The sequence below is a fragment of the Mesocricetus auratus genome, unplaced genomic scaffold, assembly GCF_017639785.1.
Source record: "Mesocricetus auratus isolate SY011 unplaced genomic scaffold, BCM_Maur_2.0 Super-Scaffold_100013, whole genome shotgun sequence".
NCBI classification, from domain to species: Eukaryota; Metazoa; Chordata; class Mammalia; order Rodentia; family Cricetidae; genus Mesocricetus; species Mesocricetus auratus.
This window is the reverse complement of record NW_024429196.1, coordinates 42,770,453-42,789,019: the sequence shown is the minus strand read 5'-3', so window position 1 is coordinate 42,789,019 and position 18,567 is coordinate 42,770,453. Positions and strand designations below refer to the sequence as shown.

Genomic DNA, 18,567 nt, shown 5'->3' with positions numbered 1-18,567 from the left:
AACATGAAAAGTCATTAAACAATCTTGAAAAAGTATAACCAGCATCTCAAAATATTTATGTAGATTGTTCTTTTTTCGTACATTTGAATGTTTGGTGCTTTTGAACTTGCCCATTCCCTTACTGTGTGATAGCATAGAGACTTGGTCTCAGCCAGATCGACTTCAACCTAATGTTGTAGGTTAAGAAAATCTCAAGTCAAGGTTGAGTCAGGAAAAAGAACTTTGTAGGCTGAACAAAACCACATGGCTCTCAGTTGTCTAAGTTTGCCAAGAGACTGTCATTGTCTTCTCCAGGAAGTATAAAATGTCTATTTACTTGAGGCTCAAGTAGAGGTAACATTCTGGGAAGACAGTAGCTACTACCACATGAGAAAAGCCAGATATGCTTTCCACCAAGGTCTGCAACACAGTGTTTTTAAGGATTTTCTCTCACCTCTAAATAAAAATCAAAAGGCAGATTTTAGTTGGGCTTCTCAGAAAACACTAGTAGAGTTCTAGGGTGGTGACTCTGGTGACTAGCGTCTCTCTAAAGCTTCACAGTGCTCAGTCGTGAAGTCTGGGTGAAAAAGAAGGACTGAGCCTTAGTCATCAACAGCTTCTTCATTTCTCATGTGTTTGGAGTTTTCCCATGATGTCTTCTTCAATGGGCCACCTGAATGGGATGTGGAATGATGATGAGATTTTTTAAAAGAGTTTTCAGAACACTGAGTCTTCACACTCTACCCATGAAATGCCATCATCATGGTTTTCTTCTTGACTCCAAAGCTTCCCTGGCTTTGACAGAAAGAATCTTCTTGGTGGTTGCACAGCAGCACAGTGCAGGGACTTTTTCTGCCCAGGGGAACAGTGTAACTTGAGATGCCACTGAATGTTGAGGACAGCAGAGGATGGTGTAGCTATCTACACCACACAGGTTAATGGAGTAAAGTTCTAGCGTAGGGCTGGGGTCGGTGTCCACTTCAGGATACCCACAGGCTTTCTCTATCTGATTCCTAAAAATGTGAAATTCCGTATGCCATTGGTTTTGAAACAGGAAGTAAATGAGCAAGTGACTTAGACACAACTTCCTGGATTCAGGCCACGTGGGATAAAATATAGGTGCAAACTCACTGATACATAATCAAGTGATGTGCACAGGAGGGGCTCACCAGAGTGGTAGCCTTGGAAGCACCTGAAACCACTACCACCCCCCTAGAAAGCCCACTAGAAATGAAGAGCAATTTCTGTAGCATGGGAATGGCACACTGTCTCCCAGTCATCCCTTCTCAGGATGTTGGGAATTCTTGGATCTTGTCAGTTCATTAAACAATATGATTACTTGCATTTGGTATTACAAAAGCAAAAAGTAATTTAGATAGGGATTAAAAAATTAAAGGATGTTGTTCTAGATAAACTTAGAAGCGTCACCTTGGTCTGTTAATCTAGGAAGTTCAGGGCAAAATTGACCTGAGCCACATCCTGGATGCTATGCCCCATGTCAAGGGAGGAGCACAGTGGAATTTCAGAGTAACTGCTCCTAGGGATGTGGCAACTAGCTTTGCTCAATTTGGGTCATGTTATTATTAAGATCATTTGGAGGACTGGGGATGCAGATATATTGCCTAGCATTTGCAACAGTCAGAGCTTAATACAAAACACAGCAAAAAACAACAAAACCAAAGCAAAGTATTTAACCCCCTGTTCATTCAGTCATATTTCAGAACTCCATATGCTCACATGCCAGGAGTGATTTCCTTTATAAGGTTTGCCTTACTGCACTTCGCTTGATTAATTTCCTGGCAAGTTGCTGGGCAGTGGCATGTTACATTTTATTTTCTTGTATTAGACTAGCATTCAAAAATGACTAAGTCTCCCTGTAAATTACCTCTTGGGGAAACAATAGGTCAATAATAAAAATGTTCCTATTAACACTTAAAAAACCCCCATAAAACCCAGTTATCTATCAGGAGAATTTGAAGCATAAAAAGAAATATATTCATGCATATTCTTGATCAGTGTATACTGTATACAGAGCTATATTAGTAGAAATTTCTCAAAATGAAATATGCTTTTAGAATTCTCTTCTGGCTACAATGTCTCCATGAATTGACTTTTATATTCCATCTGATCTAATTTTTTTATGTACTTACAAACATAAAAATGCCAGAAAGAAAGGTGACCAAAAATGAAGCTGTTGTGAGCTGATTATGAGTCATACGGTTGCCAGTGATTCACAGACTGAGTGTCCACAGCCAACAATAGAAGGGGATCTCCTCGCAGCCGTTATTTGTGCTCTAGTAATTGCTGGTTCCCGGGAAGTATCGAGTGACCAGCAATGACTGGGATGGAGGGATGGTGAAGTAAGGCAGGGCCATGGAGCACAACCCAGAGGTGGAACAAGCACGTATCTGCACAAATAACAACTCCAATATAAACTGCTTCAAGTAGCATGTCCAGCTGGAACAAGATTTCAAAAAGAAAAAAACACTCGTGAAAAAGAATCAGTGTAACTTGGAGATTACCGAAGGTTTATTTGGAATGACACAGCACTGAGAACATAACTGTTACAGATGGTTTGTGATACAGCATACATCACCTCTTTCACTTTAGAATGATCTATGAAGATGAGTTGCATAAATATATTGTGGAAGTATATAGGAGCTTTTGTAAATAGGTTCTTTTGCCCCCTCATTCAGTCAATTGCCTAAAGGCAGAAGTGAAGACTGCATAGTTGCTAATCCAGATCTAATTTTTATCTGGCCCCAGCAGCTGAGCAGCTACACAACCAGGCCCAGCTCTCTCCAAAGGGGCAGCAGCATGGACGTGCTATCTGTTACATCATCCTGAAAACGGCACACAACACACACAGACACTGTCAACTGTTTTGGCAATGGGATGAGAGGTTTTGCCCTGAGGCAAAACTACAGCTGTAATGCCAGACGGAATAAGAGCAATGCATGTATCAATGACACTTAGAGGCAAAGAACTACAGTGGAAAGGGAAGGAATCCACTATGCATATGTAGCCATCTGCATACACATAGGTCCAGCAGGCATGGGAATTAGCTTGTGGGATTGTATGCCCATACATAAGTATATAGAGGTGATGGGAAAAGACTGTTAAGAACATTTGCAGCTGTTTAGTTTTATACACAGTAAACTTGAAAGGGAAAGAGAGCATGTGCTCACATTGGGCAAGGGAGTAAGATGGTGTCTCACTACAGGATAACTCACTATCTGCAGGGCAGTCACTCGACATCACACATTTGATGCAAAGAAGTCAGGTCTGGTCTGGAGAAAGCTACTTTAGACTTGGGGGAGGGGAATCAAGTACCAGTGTCCACAGTTAGACAAACCACACACAGACCTCTATTGAACATAGGGAACTAAGTAAGGACTTGTTCCTTAATTTGCTATTCTCCCTCTTCTTACAGTTTTTGCATACATGCTCTATTGATATGTCTTCCCAAGCCTCATCTGGCACCAGTCTGTCAGTCATTATGAGGGTAGTAGCAAGAGTGAACTCCTCCACATTTCATGAAGGTTTAAAAACCCAATCATGGGACTCTTTTGCAACATCTGTAGCCCTATTCCAGACGCCGGGTGAAGTTCTCTGGAAATAGGCCTTTGTAAGTGGCCAGGTCTCTGTACTGAAGCCAGTCTGACTCCTTCACCCCCACCAACCAGCCTGCATCCTGCAAGAAAAGAACAAGGGTTTCAGAATACAGAAATCTCTTGGGCACAGTCATAGTGCCAAGAATTTTCAAGAATCCATTCATCTAGTACTGCAATCTCTGGACAAAACACTACTATAAAACACTGTACAATCTAGAAGTTGAAAAAATAATGAATAAATAATTTGTTATGTATTGTTGTACATAGTTAACTTAAGGTTAATTTTAACATTTTAATTTTGTATAAGATATATTTAGTTAACATTAACTGAATTATTAGTTGTTAAGGAAAAGGGATTTCACACAAAAACATGGCATTCAAGGAGCATAACCAATTGTCTTGGGTTCACAGTGAACTAAGGATTGAGGAAACAATCCTTGGTGCCAAGTAGAGACAAACATTTTAAAGTTGTTAGGTTAGAATATAATGGCAACATGGCCACCAAATGTCTGGTGTTCCATCCTGAGCCACTTTCTTACAGAAAAGAATTGCCCCACATAGCTCCAACAAAGCACCCTATACAGGGTTCATCACAACTGAATGCTGGCCAAGTGCTGCCTCATATTGCTGTTGCTGCTATTGTTGAGGTCTGATGTTTCCCATTCCTGTGGATTACAGGGAAATTTCATGCAGTGGTATTCTTGTAGGAGGTACATGTTCTTTCTAAATAGGCTTTGTTTCTTTTAACAGTACCATCATACAAATAAAGGCATTTAGCCATAGAAAGGCTAGAGAATTCATGCTTAGATGGCCACCTACAGAATGGGAGACAATTTCAATAACTGAGAACTGCAAGCTGCTTCCTGTCCTTGACCTCCAAAGAAAAAGGAACACGGAAGGATACATACTACATGATCAGCAGTGGGAAACAACTATCTTTATTATGTTAACCAAGGCAAGAAAGAGAGTCCACTTACAATGAGGGATGGCCAGATTTAATCTGGATCAATCCTCCCCAAAGCCCAAGAACATCTGATAAAAAGAGGTCTCAAAAATTAAATAAACTGCTGGATATGTTCCCTTTGACATCATCCGAGACTATAAATTAATGCTTCTATATAGACAAGAAATAGAAGCACTTAGACAGGCCAATTTTTGAAGAGAGGAAAAAAACCCCACAAAAATAACAGAGGAAAAAATGCCCCAATAAATTGACTGATAATATTCTTGTTGATGAGGAAAGGTGCCCTTCTTAAAATTATGATCTCACATATGTGAAGGACAAAGTTATACCTAGAGTAGGAGATGATGAATAAATATTTTCTAAGCCTCTAGTATGCATATGAAAGGTCAGTTCTCCTCCCACATGTCTATATTAAATTTTATTTACAGCAAGTCAAAACCTAATGAGGCCAAATAGAGCTAGGCAGTTTTCAATTGTTTCAATAGAGAGCAAAAAGATAAGTGACATCCACAAACCCATAATGAAGATATATTCTAACGCATTACTCTGAAACTTTAACTGTAACATGAAGGGTATTAGGCAGTATAAATCTTTAGCTGGGGAAAATTAAAGTTTTACTGCTGAGAATATATGATAGAGAAGAATTTCCAGTTTTGGTTATAGAGGGACAGCTTGTACTAGATAAATGCTTGCATAGAGTAAGGATTCAGATAATGAAGCATGTGTGTGTGTGTGTGTGTGTGTGTGTGTGCACATATGAATCTATACATATCCAACTGTAAAATATAATTATAAAATAGAAAAAAGTTTATATATAGTGAAGTGAGTATAAATTATGTGCAGAGCTAGCTGAAGGCACCAAGAATGACAAAAAAGCAAGCAGAGAATGGAGACTGTTTAACCCTTGAGTGTAGGGAATTGCTGTGAGTGAGAGCAGGTTAATACGGCTTTTCCCTGAGAACTGTCCTCATCCTGCATACTGCAGGGTTATAGAATTTGAGGTCACAAAAGCAGCTTTATATTAATGGGCAGGGAAGCTCTTGGAGGAAAAAAGTCCCCGAGTACTCAGCGACACTTTCCTTAAATCTCAGGCTGCGTCTATACATGAGATCTCAAGAACTAGGGGAGAACAATAGCAACATGGTTGAGCACTGTAAGGAGAGTTGAGCACCCTTGGACTTTAAATCCTGAATGGAGCTGGAGAGTCGGCTCAGTGGGTAACATTGTAAATACTTGCAAGCACCAGGGTTCAGTTCTGAGCTTTCGAGGTTGCATCTTAGAATCCACATCTGGCAGCTGTAACTCCAGTCTAGGACATTTGACACTCAGCCTCCCTAGGCACCTGTCTCGTGGGCACAGGCCCCCACACAGCCATTTATTCTTATATAAAGTTTAAAATCAAAACAATTCTTAAAAACTAATGATTAACAAGTCAGGAGAATTGATAAAACACTACACTACAGGCTTTCTATAGATAGTCACCCTAAAAAGTTGTTACATTTGAGAGGTAGAAATACTGCCCTATGAATAAGAATTTATGAAGGGTCTATAGGTACACACTCTGAGAAAACACAAAACAGTCTTCAACAAATTTAGGTTAATAAGTTAGTAATTTTAGTGCCTAAAGAACAAAAATAAATAGCTTTCAGATATAGAAAACAGAACCCAGCTCCCTACAATGTACTGTACACTTACTGCATCTAGGGTCAATAAAAATGTTACCAAACACACCAGGCAGTAGTGGTGCATGCCTTTATTTCCAGCACTCAGAGAAGCAGAGGCAGGTGGATCTCTGAAAAGGGATGAGAGAACTAATATGGGAGGTTAGTGCTGTGTGTTGGGCTTGTGGCTATGGCTACCCAATCATGAGGTTTGTAGGCGTTTGAAACTGTTTTGTGGAAGAAATATGGAAGAGTTTGGATCCCTGGGCAAGAAAAGACCTTGAATGCTGTACACACAGCCTAATGGGCTATTCTGATGGGACTTTGGAAAATCAGAATGCTGATAGAATGCAGAAGGTAAAGAATGACTGCCCATGATGCAGCAGTGAGAAACAAGGACTCTCCCAGAGACCACGTGTGCTTTATTCTACCAAGGAGCAGGCTGTGTTTTGCCTGTGTCCTGAAAGTATGAGTGATATTGAACTTAAAGTTAAAAATTAATGGGTTAAACTGTTTGGCAGAGGATATTTCAAGATAGCATAATATCTGCCAAGTGTATGGTAATAACCCAAGGTTAATGCATTGGCTTAGATTTACAGTGTACAAGAACAGAAAGATGTAGAAAATATGTAGTTTCAAGTGAACAGCTTTAACCAGATATGGTTATAGACATAACTGATAGTGTCAAAGTAACTACGGTTGTTAAAAGGGTGTGTACCATTAATATAAATCTTGAAACTTTGTACTGGGAAAGTGGGAAAGCCATACCACTTCCACTACCAAAGACTCCAGCTTGTAAAAATGAAAATTTATTTGAAGTGGTTTCCCAAGTTCAGCCTTGAAGAAACAAAGAAGCTACTGTGACTGTGGTCTAAGGAACCCAGGCTATATCTTGAATAGGCAGCAAAATTTTTCTACAGGGTACTCACTTGCATTTTCAAAAGTACAATATACAAGTGTTGTAGGGTCCTGGAGGTTTATGTCAAGGTTCTAAGAGGCTGCTGAGTCTAGCAATGCACAGCAGAGTCAAATTTTTTGCATGGATCTCTAAGGGGGCAAAGCTGTGAAGGTGAAGACCGAGTTGCAATACCCCATGAGAGACTGGTTGAAAGCCAGGGCTGCCTGCCAAGAAAAACTTCATTCACTTAGTGAGAGAGAGACAACACATTGTTGAAGAAAGCAGTGCATTTGGAGCTGGAGAAGTGTAGCACAGAAGACAGTGCCTTAGGCCCAGATGCCACACATGAGTACTTGGTAGTAAATCTACTGGGATTCTGTCTGGCTTTGGTCCAGCATTTCTTTGTTCTTCTCCAATTCCTTCCTTCTGGGGATGTTTAAATTGTGCCATTTCATACTGGAAGTATGCAATAGGGTGGTCTTCCTTCCTTCCCTCCTTCTCTCCTTCCCTCCTTCCTTCCTTCTTTCCTTCCTTCCTTCCTTCTTTCCTTCCTTCCTTCCTTCCCTCCTTCCTTCCTTCCTTCCTTCCCTTTGCTTTGGATATTACAGGCCTCACAGGTAAGAGACTGTCAAAGTCTCAGTTGAGACACTGAACTTAGACTTTTAAGCAATGTTGAGACTTTGGGAATGTTGAAGATAGACTAAATGCATTTACATTATGAGGTAAAGGGATCAAGAGTGAAATGTTATCTTTTGCACTAATATATTTGAGTATCAAACTGACAACAGACATACTTGTTATGGTTGCTTTCCATTGTCAACTAGATTAAATCAATAAATGCCTAGAGAATTTCATAAGACATGCCTTAGGACTTTTCTATGAGTGCTTCATCAGTGAGGGATAACTGAAGGGAGAAAACCTGTCCCGAATATACAAAGCACTACCTCGTGGTTGTGATCTAAAGTAAGTAAGAAGGAAAACTGATAAATCCAGCTAAGCCCTGGCATGCCCCTTTCTTTGCTCCTAGACTACCAAGATGTGAGGGTACATTCTTACTACCATGGAGCCACCTGCTATCAGATTTTTCCCACCATTCATGATGAACTGTAATTTTCAGTGATGGATTATACTCCCTCAAACTATGAGCCCAAATAAGACCTCGTTGCTTGAGTTGCTTATCCTCAAGAATTCAGCCACAGCAATGAGAAAAGTAACTAATTAAATAGAATTTTAATGCCTCAAAAAGCACAGAGATGTTTTTGTTTCTGCCTATACTGCTAATCTCTGCTTTATCAATTTTGCTCATGAATAGCCTAAATACTACTTTTATTAACTCTTTCAAGGAATTACTTTAGGACTTACTAGAAATTATTAATTGTAAGGTTTTCTTTGTTTTGTAGTTTTCTGTTCTCTGGGTTATTGTTTTTGAGTGTGTGTGTGTGTGTGTGTGTGTGTGTGTGTGTGTGTTGAGAATGGAATTTACTATGGAGCTCAGAATAATCTCTAACTGGTGAGCTTCTGCCTCCTGAGTGCTGAGATATGACATGGAACACCATGTCTTGCTATTGAGTACTATTGATTGAATTCATTTGTGAATTTATTTTATCATTTCTTTCTTTTTACTTTATACTTAAATATATGTACATATATGCATAATTTATTTATTGTTGTGTTTATGCGTGTTTTGCCTGCCTGCATGCCAACACATCACATGTGTACAATGCCTGCAGAGGCCAGAAAAGGGTGTTATATTCTGTGAGACTGAAGATACAGACACTTGTGAGCCACCATGTGTTCTAGAAATCAAATCTGAATTCTCTAGAAGAGCAGCCAGTGCTCTTAACTGTTCTGCCATCTCTCCAGTCCCAGTATAAAATATTCTTCACTTATAATATTATTTACTTGCTAAATTTATTATTTGGAAATCAGTTTTTTAATATTTGGAGCTTTAAAATATATGTTTAAAATAATTTCTAACTCTTACAGAGGCAGAGAATCTAGGTGCTTAGCCATCAGCTGATTTATATTGCTAAATCTATTATCAAAAGAAAGAACAAAATGTTGGCATATAAAGTGATTTTACACTTTATTTTAGGGAGAAGACTCATAAATTCATTTCTTTAAAATGAGTATGGGAGTCATAGCTTTTCTCTGTAAAAATACATGCTCATAGGCTCATTTACACATGCTTTGCATAGCAATTCAGGAGGCTCCAAATTGTGAATAGGAACAACCTTGGAGTTCCTGTATCTCACAATCAATCATTCTGATAATAGATACTTTCCCCAAATGAGGCATAATTTCAAAGCTGTGCTATGTAGGTGTAAAAGTTATATAGGTATAACCTCACCAAGATGTGAAACTTCACTTTACCTATAATGTTTTCCCAGGTTCTTTGCATGGGTTACCACAGCATGAGAGAACACTACTTCTGAAAGGGATGCACAGTTCATGTATGGTGTCAGCCTTTCCTAAAACCCAATGTTACGAGTACAGCATCCCTAGCAAGAAATCTGGAGACAAAGAAAGGTCATCTCATCTAATTGTACGTAAAGGAACAGTCAACGGCATCATAAATGGTAATCCTGAAAAAAAGAGTTGATAGAGTGCTGAGTGTGCAAGTCCTTAAGGCCTTTTCAAAGTTGCCCTGCAGCATCTTAGACAACAGAGATGCTGCAGGAAGTCACTTGTCCAACTCGCCCTCAAAAGACCAATGTGGCCTGAGACACCTTTCGGTCTTATACATTACCTGGTCAGCTTCTGAGTCTGAGGGAACCACGAGCACCACATCACCCCTTTGCAGGTTAAGTTCATCAGAATTCGCTGCCTCAAAATCATGCAGGGTTTCCACCTGCAAAACATTTAAACAATTGGTTAATTTTAGAAAGAAGTTGAGTGTGGTGGCTTTACCTGTAACCACAGCACCCAGGAGTCTGAGGCAGGACTATGGACATGACTTCAAAGGCAGCTTGTGCTACCTTTGAACTCTAGACTAGCAAAAACATGGGCTGCACAGGAAAGCCATGCTTCAAAATAAGGAGAAATAATAAAAGAAGGAAGGAAGGAAGGAAGGGAGGGAGGAAGGAAGGAAATGGTAACTTCATATTTCCTAACAAGATTAAAAGCACATAAAGGATGATGATACACATTGCAATCTTACTATGGATAGAATATGGTCTGCCCCAGAGTTCATTTGTGCGTGCATGGGGGGGGGGGCTTGGACCCCAAGGAGGTGGTATGAGAGGCATGGGAAACAATAAGATAAGGAGTGAAGTAGGAGGCCACTAGGGTGATGCTCTCAAAGGGGTTAGTGGATTTCTCATAGAACCTAGGTTATTCTGCAAGATTATGAGACAGTGAACTTTTCCATGCTCCAGCTTCTTGTGTCATTGTGATAGCATCTGTCATGTAGCCAGAGAAGAGCCACTGCCAGTGTCGTTCTTTGGACTTCCCACTGTGAGCTAAATAAACCACTTTTCTTTCTAAAGACCTAGAATCCAGCATTTTACTGTTGTAACATAAAACAGGCTAACACAAACCCCAAGGGGGGAAAATTTTGCAGAACACTTTTGGGAACACTACTTTCTATTTACTTAATACCTTTGCTTCTTACTGACTTGTATGAGGCCATTTATGTCTATCTTTATTAATTCAGTGTACTATACAATAGCTGAAAATACTATACTAAAATTTAACTTGTTAATTTTTGTTAGATATTTTAGATATTTAATTTTCTTAATTAATCATCAATTAGATATTGTCACTGATGATTGTTTAAGTTGAGTTAAATATTGCCAAGCTAAAGAATTTTTATAAAATAATGAAAAGCCTGGCAAACTGCCACTTGAGTGTTATATAAGAATTAAGCAAATGGCCTCTTTTTTAGTTTCTCTGAGATGGGGTTTCTCTATATAGTTTTTGCTTGTCCTGAAACTCACTCTGAAGACCAGACTGGGCTCAAGCTCAGAGATCTACCTGCCTCTGCCTCCCAAGTGCTGGGATTATAGGAATGCACCACCACTGCCTGGCAACAAATGGCTTTTTAAAAATAAATTTTTCTATCCTACCACCTTATGCTACAGCAGCCTGTTTTTCCTTTGCACTTTTAAACTATATTACAAAAAAAGCAGAAAGACTAACACACTGAATACTCATTTCTCAACCTGAAGGACTGTATAGTCCTGGCCAGTTTTATTTCTTCCAATTTAGTTTTATTTCTTCCAATTTGGTTCCCTGCAAACACCTAGACACTCAAGATGAAACAGTCTGCCTTTAAAATATGCATTCCATGTGTAGAATAAAAGTATTAGAGCAAGAACTGATTATTATACAAAATTAATTTCTGCAATGAGAACTGATGTCCAGAAAGGGACTGAGATGTGCACAGTGGGTCACACTATAGTGACTAGCCAAGCTAAAGACTGGTCCCTCATGCCCCAGCCTTGCATGGTGCACATTTCCTGGACTTGTACTGCTTAAACAAATAACCCGGTTTCTAGCCCCAACTTTAACCCATATGTTCAATTATTTTGCCCCACATTAATCCATTCAGAAATCTGTTATTATACCTGCACCCACTTCCAGTGGCAAGGTGGAAATTTCCTGCTAAAGGAGGGACCGAGAGAATGGATAGAGATATTCAATCTCATTCTTATGAACACAAACGAATTATATTCATATTTAAAAAGAAAAATAGGTATCCAGGCATGGTGGTCTGTGCCTATCACCCAGCTATCTGGGAGGCTAAAGCAGATGATCAAAATGTGAAGGTCTGCCTATGCAACTTAGCAAGACCCTGTCTTAAAACGAAAGAAGTACAGTGTACCAAGTAGCAGAGTGCTTGCCTAGCATGCACAAAGCTCTGAGTTCACTCTCAGTACTGAAAAAGCAGGGAACCAAATGAAAACAAAGGCTGCATTTTGAAATACACTATCAAATTCTACACTGCTTACACTTTCTTATCAGATTCTTCTGGGGTCATTATCCACTGCTAACACTTGGCTGTAAGTATGGTCTCTAGGCAATCACTGTTGTGTTGTTTTGTTTGACTGGTAAGGAGGCTTTAATTTATAATGGTCCCTGGCTGGAAAAACTTTCTTCCCAGGAATGGAGCCTTCTTTATTTCATCCTTTTCACAGAAGGCCCTTAGTACCTTTAGGGACTTGTTTTTAGACTTCTGGTTGGCCCCCTGATCTGTACTTGGACTGCATGGCTCTGCTTCCTGCCTGTTTGGCAACTCCTTAGGGAACATACTGGAGTACAGCTGACTTCAACGACCTGGTCTGAGACAGGCTGGACAGACTTAGGTCTGAAGGAGACATGGGAGGCATTAGCCCACTCACTACCCAAGGGCAGGTCATGCCCATTTTAACTATTCTGTCTTGAAACACAAAGGATATTACTGTATGGACATGTTGCCATTTTCCCAGGCCAGGGTGAAAGGAAAACAGATTTAAGAAAGCATACACAATGCAAATAGCACACTGGACAACCAGAAAGTAGTGCGAAGGGGACTCAAGGAAAGGCCAATGACCCGGAAGTGACAACATAAAGACCTTGTAGAGAAAGCCAGGAGGCACTTCCTGAGCAGCATCCTCTGCAGGCGAGGAGGAATCCACAGCACCTGCTGCTGCAGGTGTAGCTGCCTGGGAACCCAGAGACGTGGCCTCTGTGGCCAGTTCTGGCATCTCAGCAGCCTGGCCTCTGGGAACCACATCATCAGCGGCCTCTCTGGTTTCGGGACCCACAGTGGTTTCATGGTGTTCTCCTTCCCCTTCATGGTTGGAGGCTGGCTCGATGACAACAGAAGGGATAGCCTTCTCCTGGTTAGAGAAATGGATATTGTAACGGCCTGGGAAACAACGGGTGCTTTTGTTCAAGGACTGTCTTTTCCCGGCCACCTATACTTTCTCTGTCTCATTAACCCACAGTTTCAAGCCCACTAAGTTCGCAGACTTTGGGCCTATGCCTTACATTTGTCCTGACTTTCTCATCGTCTCCCCTGAGTACTAAAGCTTTTGTGGGAAGCCTATCTGGATCCTGAGCAGTCACACTGCCTGGAAACTGGGGCTTCTATGAGCAGTCCAGAGTGGTAGGAGGCTGAAAGCAGAGACGGTCTGTCCTGAGGGCCAGGAGGCTATCCTAAAAAGTAAATACAAGGGAGGACTCCATGCTGCTCTCACACTTCGCAATGGCCACCCATCATTGCCCAAGTCATGGGGCTGAGGGTGTGCTGTCTTTTTTCACTGCAGGGAGACAGGAAGAGCTGGAGCCAATTCTAACTTCATGTGTGTGCTCATCTGACTTTCCTTAAAAAGTGGGGTTGGCTTTGGTGAGAGATTCCTGGTGGGGAATCTGAGATACTGGAATAAAAGTAACCATGAAACACTGGTAATTGTAACTCAACCTCTGTATTTACACTGAGTTCCTTACCAAGGTCTGGCACTGGGCTAAGCCTTTGGGGGCATTCCTCACTCTAACAGATTTGTCATTTTTACCATCCTCTTCCTTCCTCTCTCCACTGAGTTTTCTCATCATCTGGGCTTCATTTCTTCCCTCTCTCACGACTGCAGCTTCCTTTCCCCCTTTCTATGCTTTAGCCATCAGGCATAGGAAGTCCGTTCCACAGACAGCTACCACCCAGGCCAGTAGACTACAGCCCACTAAACAGCCCTCTCCTCACAAGTCCCTCAGGAAACCCTTACCTGAGTGGCAGCCACTTCAGTCTCTGCTGGTGGAGGGCTTTCACTGCTTGCAACCTCAGGGCTTTCAGCATTGATTTTGGCTCCCTCCATGCTTTCTCCTTCTGCAGCAGGGAGGGCTGCCTTCTCTGCCCCTGCTTCTTCCACTGGGACCCCATCAGCTGGCACTGTAGTTCCCACAGTCTCGTCAGCATCCGTTCCAGGAGGGATCTATAAGTTAGAGAGCAGTCACTATGCCTGTCTCTTTAGAGCCTCCACAAGGCCCCACCCAGGACCACTCCATCATTCTTCCCCAACTGCTAAGGCCATCAGCACTGAGCTGCTTTGCTATGGAATCGCAGTAGTCAGGGGCAACAGAAGCTTCTTCTGTGGTCAGAGCTCAGTTTCCCAGAGTATCCAACGATATGAATTCTGTATCCCTTGGCTTACCCTTCAGTCAGGTATGGTAGATGGCATTGGAACAGGTCACATATGCCATTTTTAGAGGCTATTAGTAAGCAGTGGATGGATCTCTCTCCATAGCCTTTTCTTTTTTGTTTGATGAAAGCAGACATCAGTGGGTTAAGCTTTAGGAAATACCTAAGTTATAATGCTTAAGAGACCTGAGTTCCTGACTCACTGAGGACCACAGGGGGGGTGGCATTTCACCACACAGTAAGAATCAGAATGGTTGCTCTCCACATCTGTGTGGAGAAGACCTCGTGGCTGAGTCACGTTCAGGGAAAAGGAATGATGGTGTGGTTTCCTCTAAAAGAAGAATGAAGGGAAATAGCTTGTAAATCCAATATGCATCAACAATATACAAATATTCATGGCGCTATCTACTGGCTAGAAAAATGTCACAATCAGACTTGGAGTCTTTACTAAGGGAAGCAAAATCCCAAGAAGTTTTCAGTAGTGCTTAAAACACCAGATGATGAAATAAAGGAAGTACCATCACAGGGTTATAATTTGAACAAACTGGTTTAGAGTTTAACTCTTTAATAGGATTGTAAATCAGCATTACAGACCAGATTTGACAAGTAGAATAAAAATGACTATTGAGAAAGAACATTCAGGCTGATTGTATAAGTATACCCAGGACACATATTCCAGACATTGATGTTGCTTTCTGATGGGTTAGAATCAGTTGGTGCTCTTTTTTACTGGATCAGTTCTACACTGTTCTCTGTATTGTTAGGACAGCCATACTCATGCAAGTATTAGCTCTCCAAGCCCAACTTCTGAAGTGGGTGATGGAGAGCAGCTCTCACTGGGCATCACAAATGGCATAGGGGAATGTGACCTCCCCACATAGGCACTCAGCCTGGCATTATCCAAGAACTCTCCTTTGCCTCCAAGTCACACCTACTATATTGCTTAAAATAATCTTCTGTGAAGGACCTTTTCTAAATGTCATGATTTTACTTTGGGGATAAAAGACAGATATATCTTTTGATACATGATCAAATGTTACTCATATTCATAGAAATTTCTATGTCTTATATGAGAATATCCTATTATGAGAATTTGGTTTTTCACAGAAAGTGGACAAGGTTGCAAAAGGAGCCACTTGTCTTTATTTCTTTTATTTTTACTCTACCATTAAAGTGCATGGATTCAGAAAAGTGATCCTCTTGTGTGAATTACAGCTGATACTTAATTAAAATTAAATCTAAATGTTGGTAAATATAATTTTTATGTAAATGCTGCCGTCACTGTTGTCAAAAGAAGTATAATTAGCAATAACAGGAAGGCATCTTAATCCCAAGGAGAATAATGAGCACTTGCTCATTGATTTATTGTTTGTGAAATCGACAATTTTAGGCTAGGACAGATCTCAATGTTACAGTTCTTCCAGCTGAGGCTCTATTTTCAATACCAGGTATTGTGATAAAAAGATAAGAAAAAGAAGGGAGGGAGGGAGGGACAAAGAGAAGAAAGGAGGGAGGAAGGAGAGAGTGGGCTCTACTAAGGTACTGAAGACCTAACATGTTTTCTTCTATAGTGGGGACTATTGATAAAAACAATATGAATACAGTAGCTCACAGGCTCAAATGGGGAAGGGAAACTACTTACTCATAATTCCATTATTTTTACTTTCCATATATCTGAACAGAAGTCACACCTATGAACAACACATGATTTCAATAGCTTTGAACAATATGTTATCTATATACATGCAGACATAATGGTAAACCAATGGTAAACCAGCCTACACACACACACACACACACACACACACACACACACACACACACCATGCATGCATGCACACACGAGCACTTTAGATGAACAAAGCATAGCTTGCTATTTCATAACATCTTACATAAATTCTTCCATGAATATATGTTCTGAGAAGCACATATCATTACCAGTTGGTACTGTCTTAAGTGAATTAATGTTATTTCCTTAGATGAAAGCATATTAATTTTCTATGGCATATTGATATTGATGTTACTACCAAGGGTAAATTTGTATTGTTAAAATTTATTTTTCTTTACTTATGTAATTGTATCTTTATGTACACATACAGGAGGACAGAAAAAGGCACAGGTCTCCTGGAACTGGAATTACGGTGGATATGAGATACCCATGTGAGTGCTGAAAACTGAACTGGGATGCTCTGCAAAAACAGTAAGGACTCTTAACCACTTAGCCATCTCTCCAGCAACATCAAAAGTAATTTTAACTTTCATTTGTTGAAACCAGAATCATTAGCTTATAAATGACTGTTTTTTGTTTGTCTGTCTGTGGGCTCTATCATATTTTACTGTCACAAGATAGACATGCCATAGCTTTTCTGTGGCTGAGTCATTTGATCAGGCATTGCTGACTTAATCTGCTTGTTCAGGCTGCCAACACTGCTGTGACAACAGGCCACCAGCAGGTGGAGACCAGAGACTCAACTGTTCTGTATTGCCTGATCCTCATAGGCAAGCACAAGCAGCTTCAGGACATCAGCAATTTAATCTCAGCCACATGAAAGGATCCTAACATAGGACAGGGCTGAGAAGAATGGAAGCAAATAAACATCACTCAAACACTGGAATGAGTAACACTGGGAAATACTGGGAATGGGTGCTAAGGAAACTAGTCCTTTTACTCCTAAGAATAAAGATATTCAGAACGACCTACTTATTCATGTTTATGTGACCCATATAGAGTCAGGTGCAACGTATTTCCATAAAAAATTTTCAGGGTTCCTGTGGAGATTTCATATTGCTATATTTTTGGTCATGTCTTTTGCTCTTTGCATAATGGTCAGTTAGTGGCTTGGAGTAGATGCTACAATGTTTCTGGAAGCTCTGGGCTTTACTAGTCACTTCTGATTTTGCATTGAGAAGATAATTCTAAAGCAGGACTCACTGATATATGCTTACATAATTTCTTATGCTTTGAATTAAAAATTAACAATATATTTAGATGTCCTTGTGTTTAGTTTTGATGTTGTGTAATGTTTTATTGTAGTCTCTCTTTCTGATTGTGATTTCTTGTGCTCTACCCTTAGGGAATCTTTCAATCAGAAATCCTCAATCTAACATAGTATGCCTCCCCCTGACTCTGTAAATCTCTGTCCAGCCCCTTCTTGAGAATCAGCAACGGTCCAGGAGTTGGATTTTTCCTTTTGGCCTTCCAGTCTGTTACCTATGCTATGCTTTTCCTCTGCACTTGCAGATCCTCGGTGTCTGCTCCCATCATTGCCATTTTTCTGCACAGTAGTCCCTGGTCTTTCCCACTTGGAACTCAAATCTTAATTCTAATAACAACAATTTCTTTTCTTACTCCCTTTACGTCAAACTTACATCGACTCTTTTTCTCTCATCAATGTCATCTTAAGTTTCACCATGAGAAGACAGTTTAATTTTTTTTCTCACAAAAATTAGAAGAATAATTTTACAGTTTGCTCTCTAAAATGAATTTTTACCTATTAAGCGATCCTTTCCATCCTTTATATTGCTTTATGTGCCCTATACTGCTTTCAAACGATTTCTGTGTAGTTGCTTCAAATTAGGTGATATCTCAACAGTTTCTGTATGTTAGGAACATTTCTTTGTTCCATTTTGCATCCCATCTATGGGCATTCAGATGCTCCTTTCAGGTCAACAGCTGGGAGAGATTGTCTCCATTAGACTTTTGTTTTGTCAACTTGACATAATCAGGCTTATCTGGAAAGAAGTAAATTCAGTTGAGAAAATGCCTCTATCAGATTGGTCCATAGGCAAGCCTGTGAGGCATTTTCCTGATTAATGACAGATGTAAGAATGCCCGGCACATTCTACGTGGGGAGGTTCTAGGCTATATAAGAAACCAGGCTGAGTAAATCGTGGGAAACAAGCCAGTAAACAGCATTTCTCTGTGACCTCTATTTTAGCTCCTGCTTCCAGGTTGCTGTCCTGATTGAGTTCCTACCTTGGCTTCACTCAATGATGGACTGTGATTGGGATGTGTAAGCCAAATTAACCCTTTTTCCCCCAGGTTGTTTTTTGTCAAGGTGTTTATCACAGTGGCAGTGATTTATCAGGCTGTTATATATGATCACCACTTATTGTGAATCTCCCAAATGTGTATCAAAGATATGCAAGCACGATCCCAATGGCACACTGCCAAGGACTGGGTACTGTAGAAAAGCACCACCATACCCAATCATCAATTGCTTTGTAGACTTGACTATGACTCCTTTTCCCTCTATGCTTTCTCTTACAGAACAGGTCCCTAGTCATAGCTGAGATTTCTAAAATATAGCACTATAGAAATTTTGATACCTTTT

General features: G+C 40.4%; 1 protein-coding gene across 4 annotated transcripts in view; it reads right to left on the bottom strand.

The window, feature by feature from the left end:
* Positions 1–2,486: 2,486 nt before the first annotated feature.
* The window catches only part of Amph (amphiphysin), a 184,600-nt gene continuing 168,519 nt past the window's right edge, over positions 2,487–18,567 (bottom strand). For all 4 annotated transcript variants that reach the window (XM_021228210.2, XM_021228211.2, XM_005071810.4 and 1 more), the window contains 4 exons: positions 13,821–14,027; positions 12,672–12,938; positions 9,866–9,967; positions 2,487–3,673 (listed from right to left, as the gene is read on the bottom strand). In XM_021228210.2, the coding sequence (XP_021083869.1) occupies positions 3,566–3,673; positions 9,866–9,967; positions 12,672–12,938; positions 13,821–14,027 (684 nt within the window). In that variant the 3' untranslated portion in view covers positions 2,487–3,565. The remainder of the gene's footprint in view (positions 3,674–9,865; positions 9,968–12,671; positions 12,939–13,820; positions 14,028–18,567) is intronic.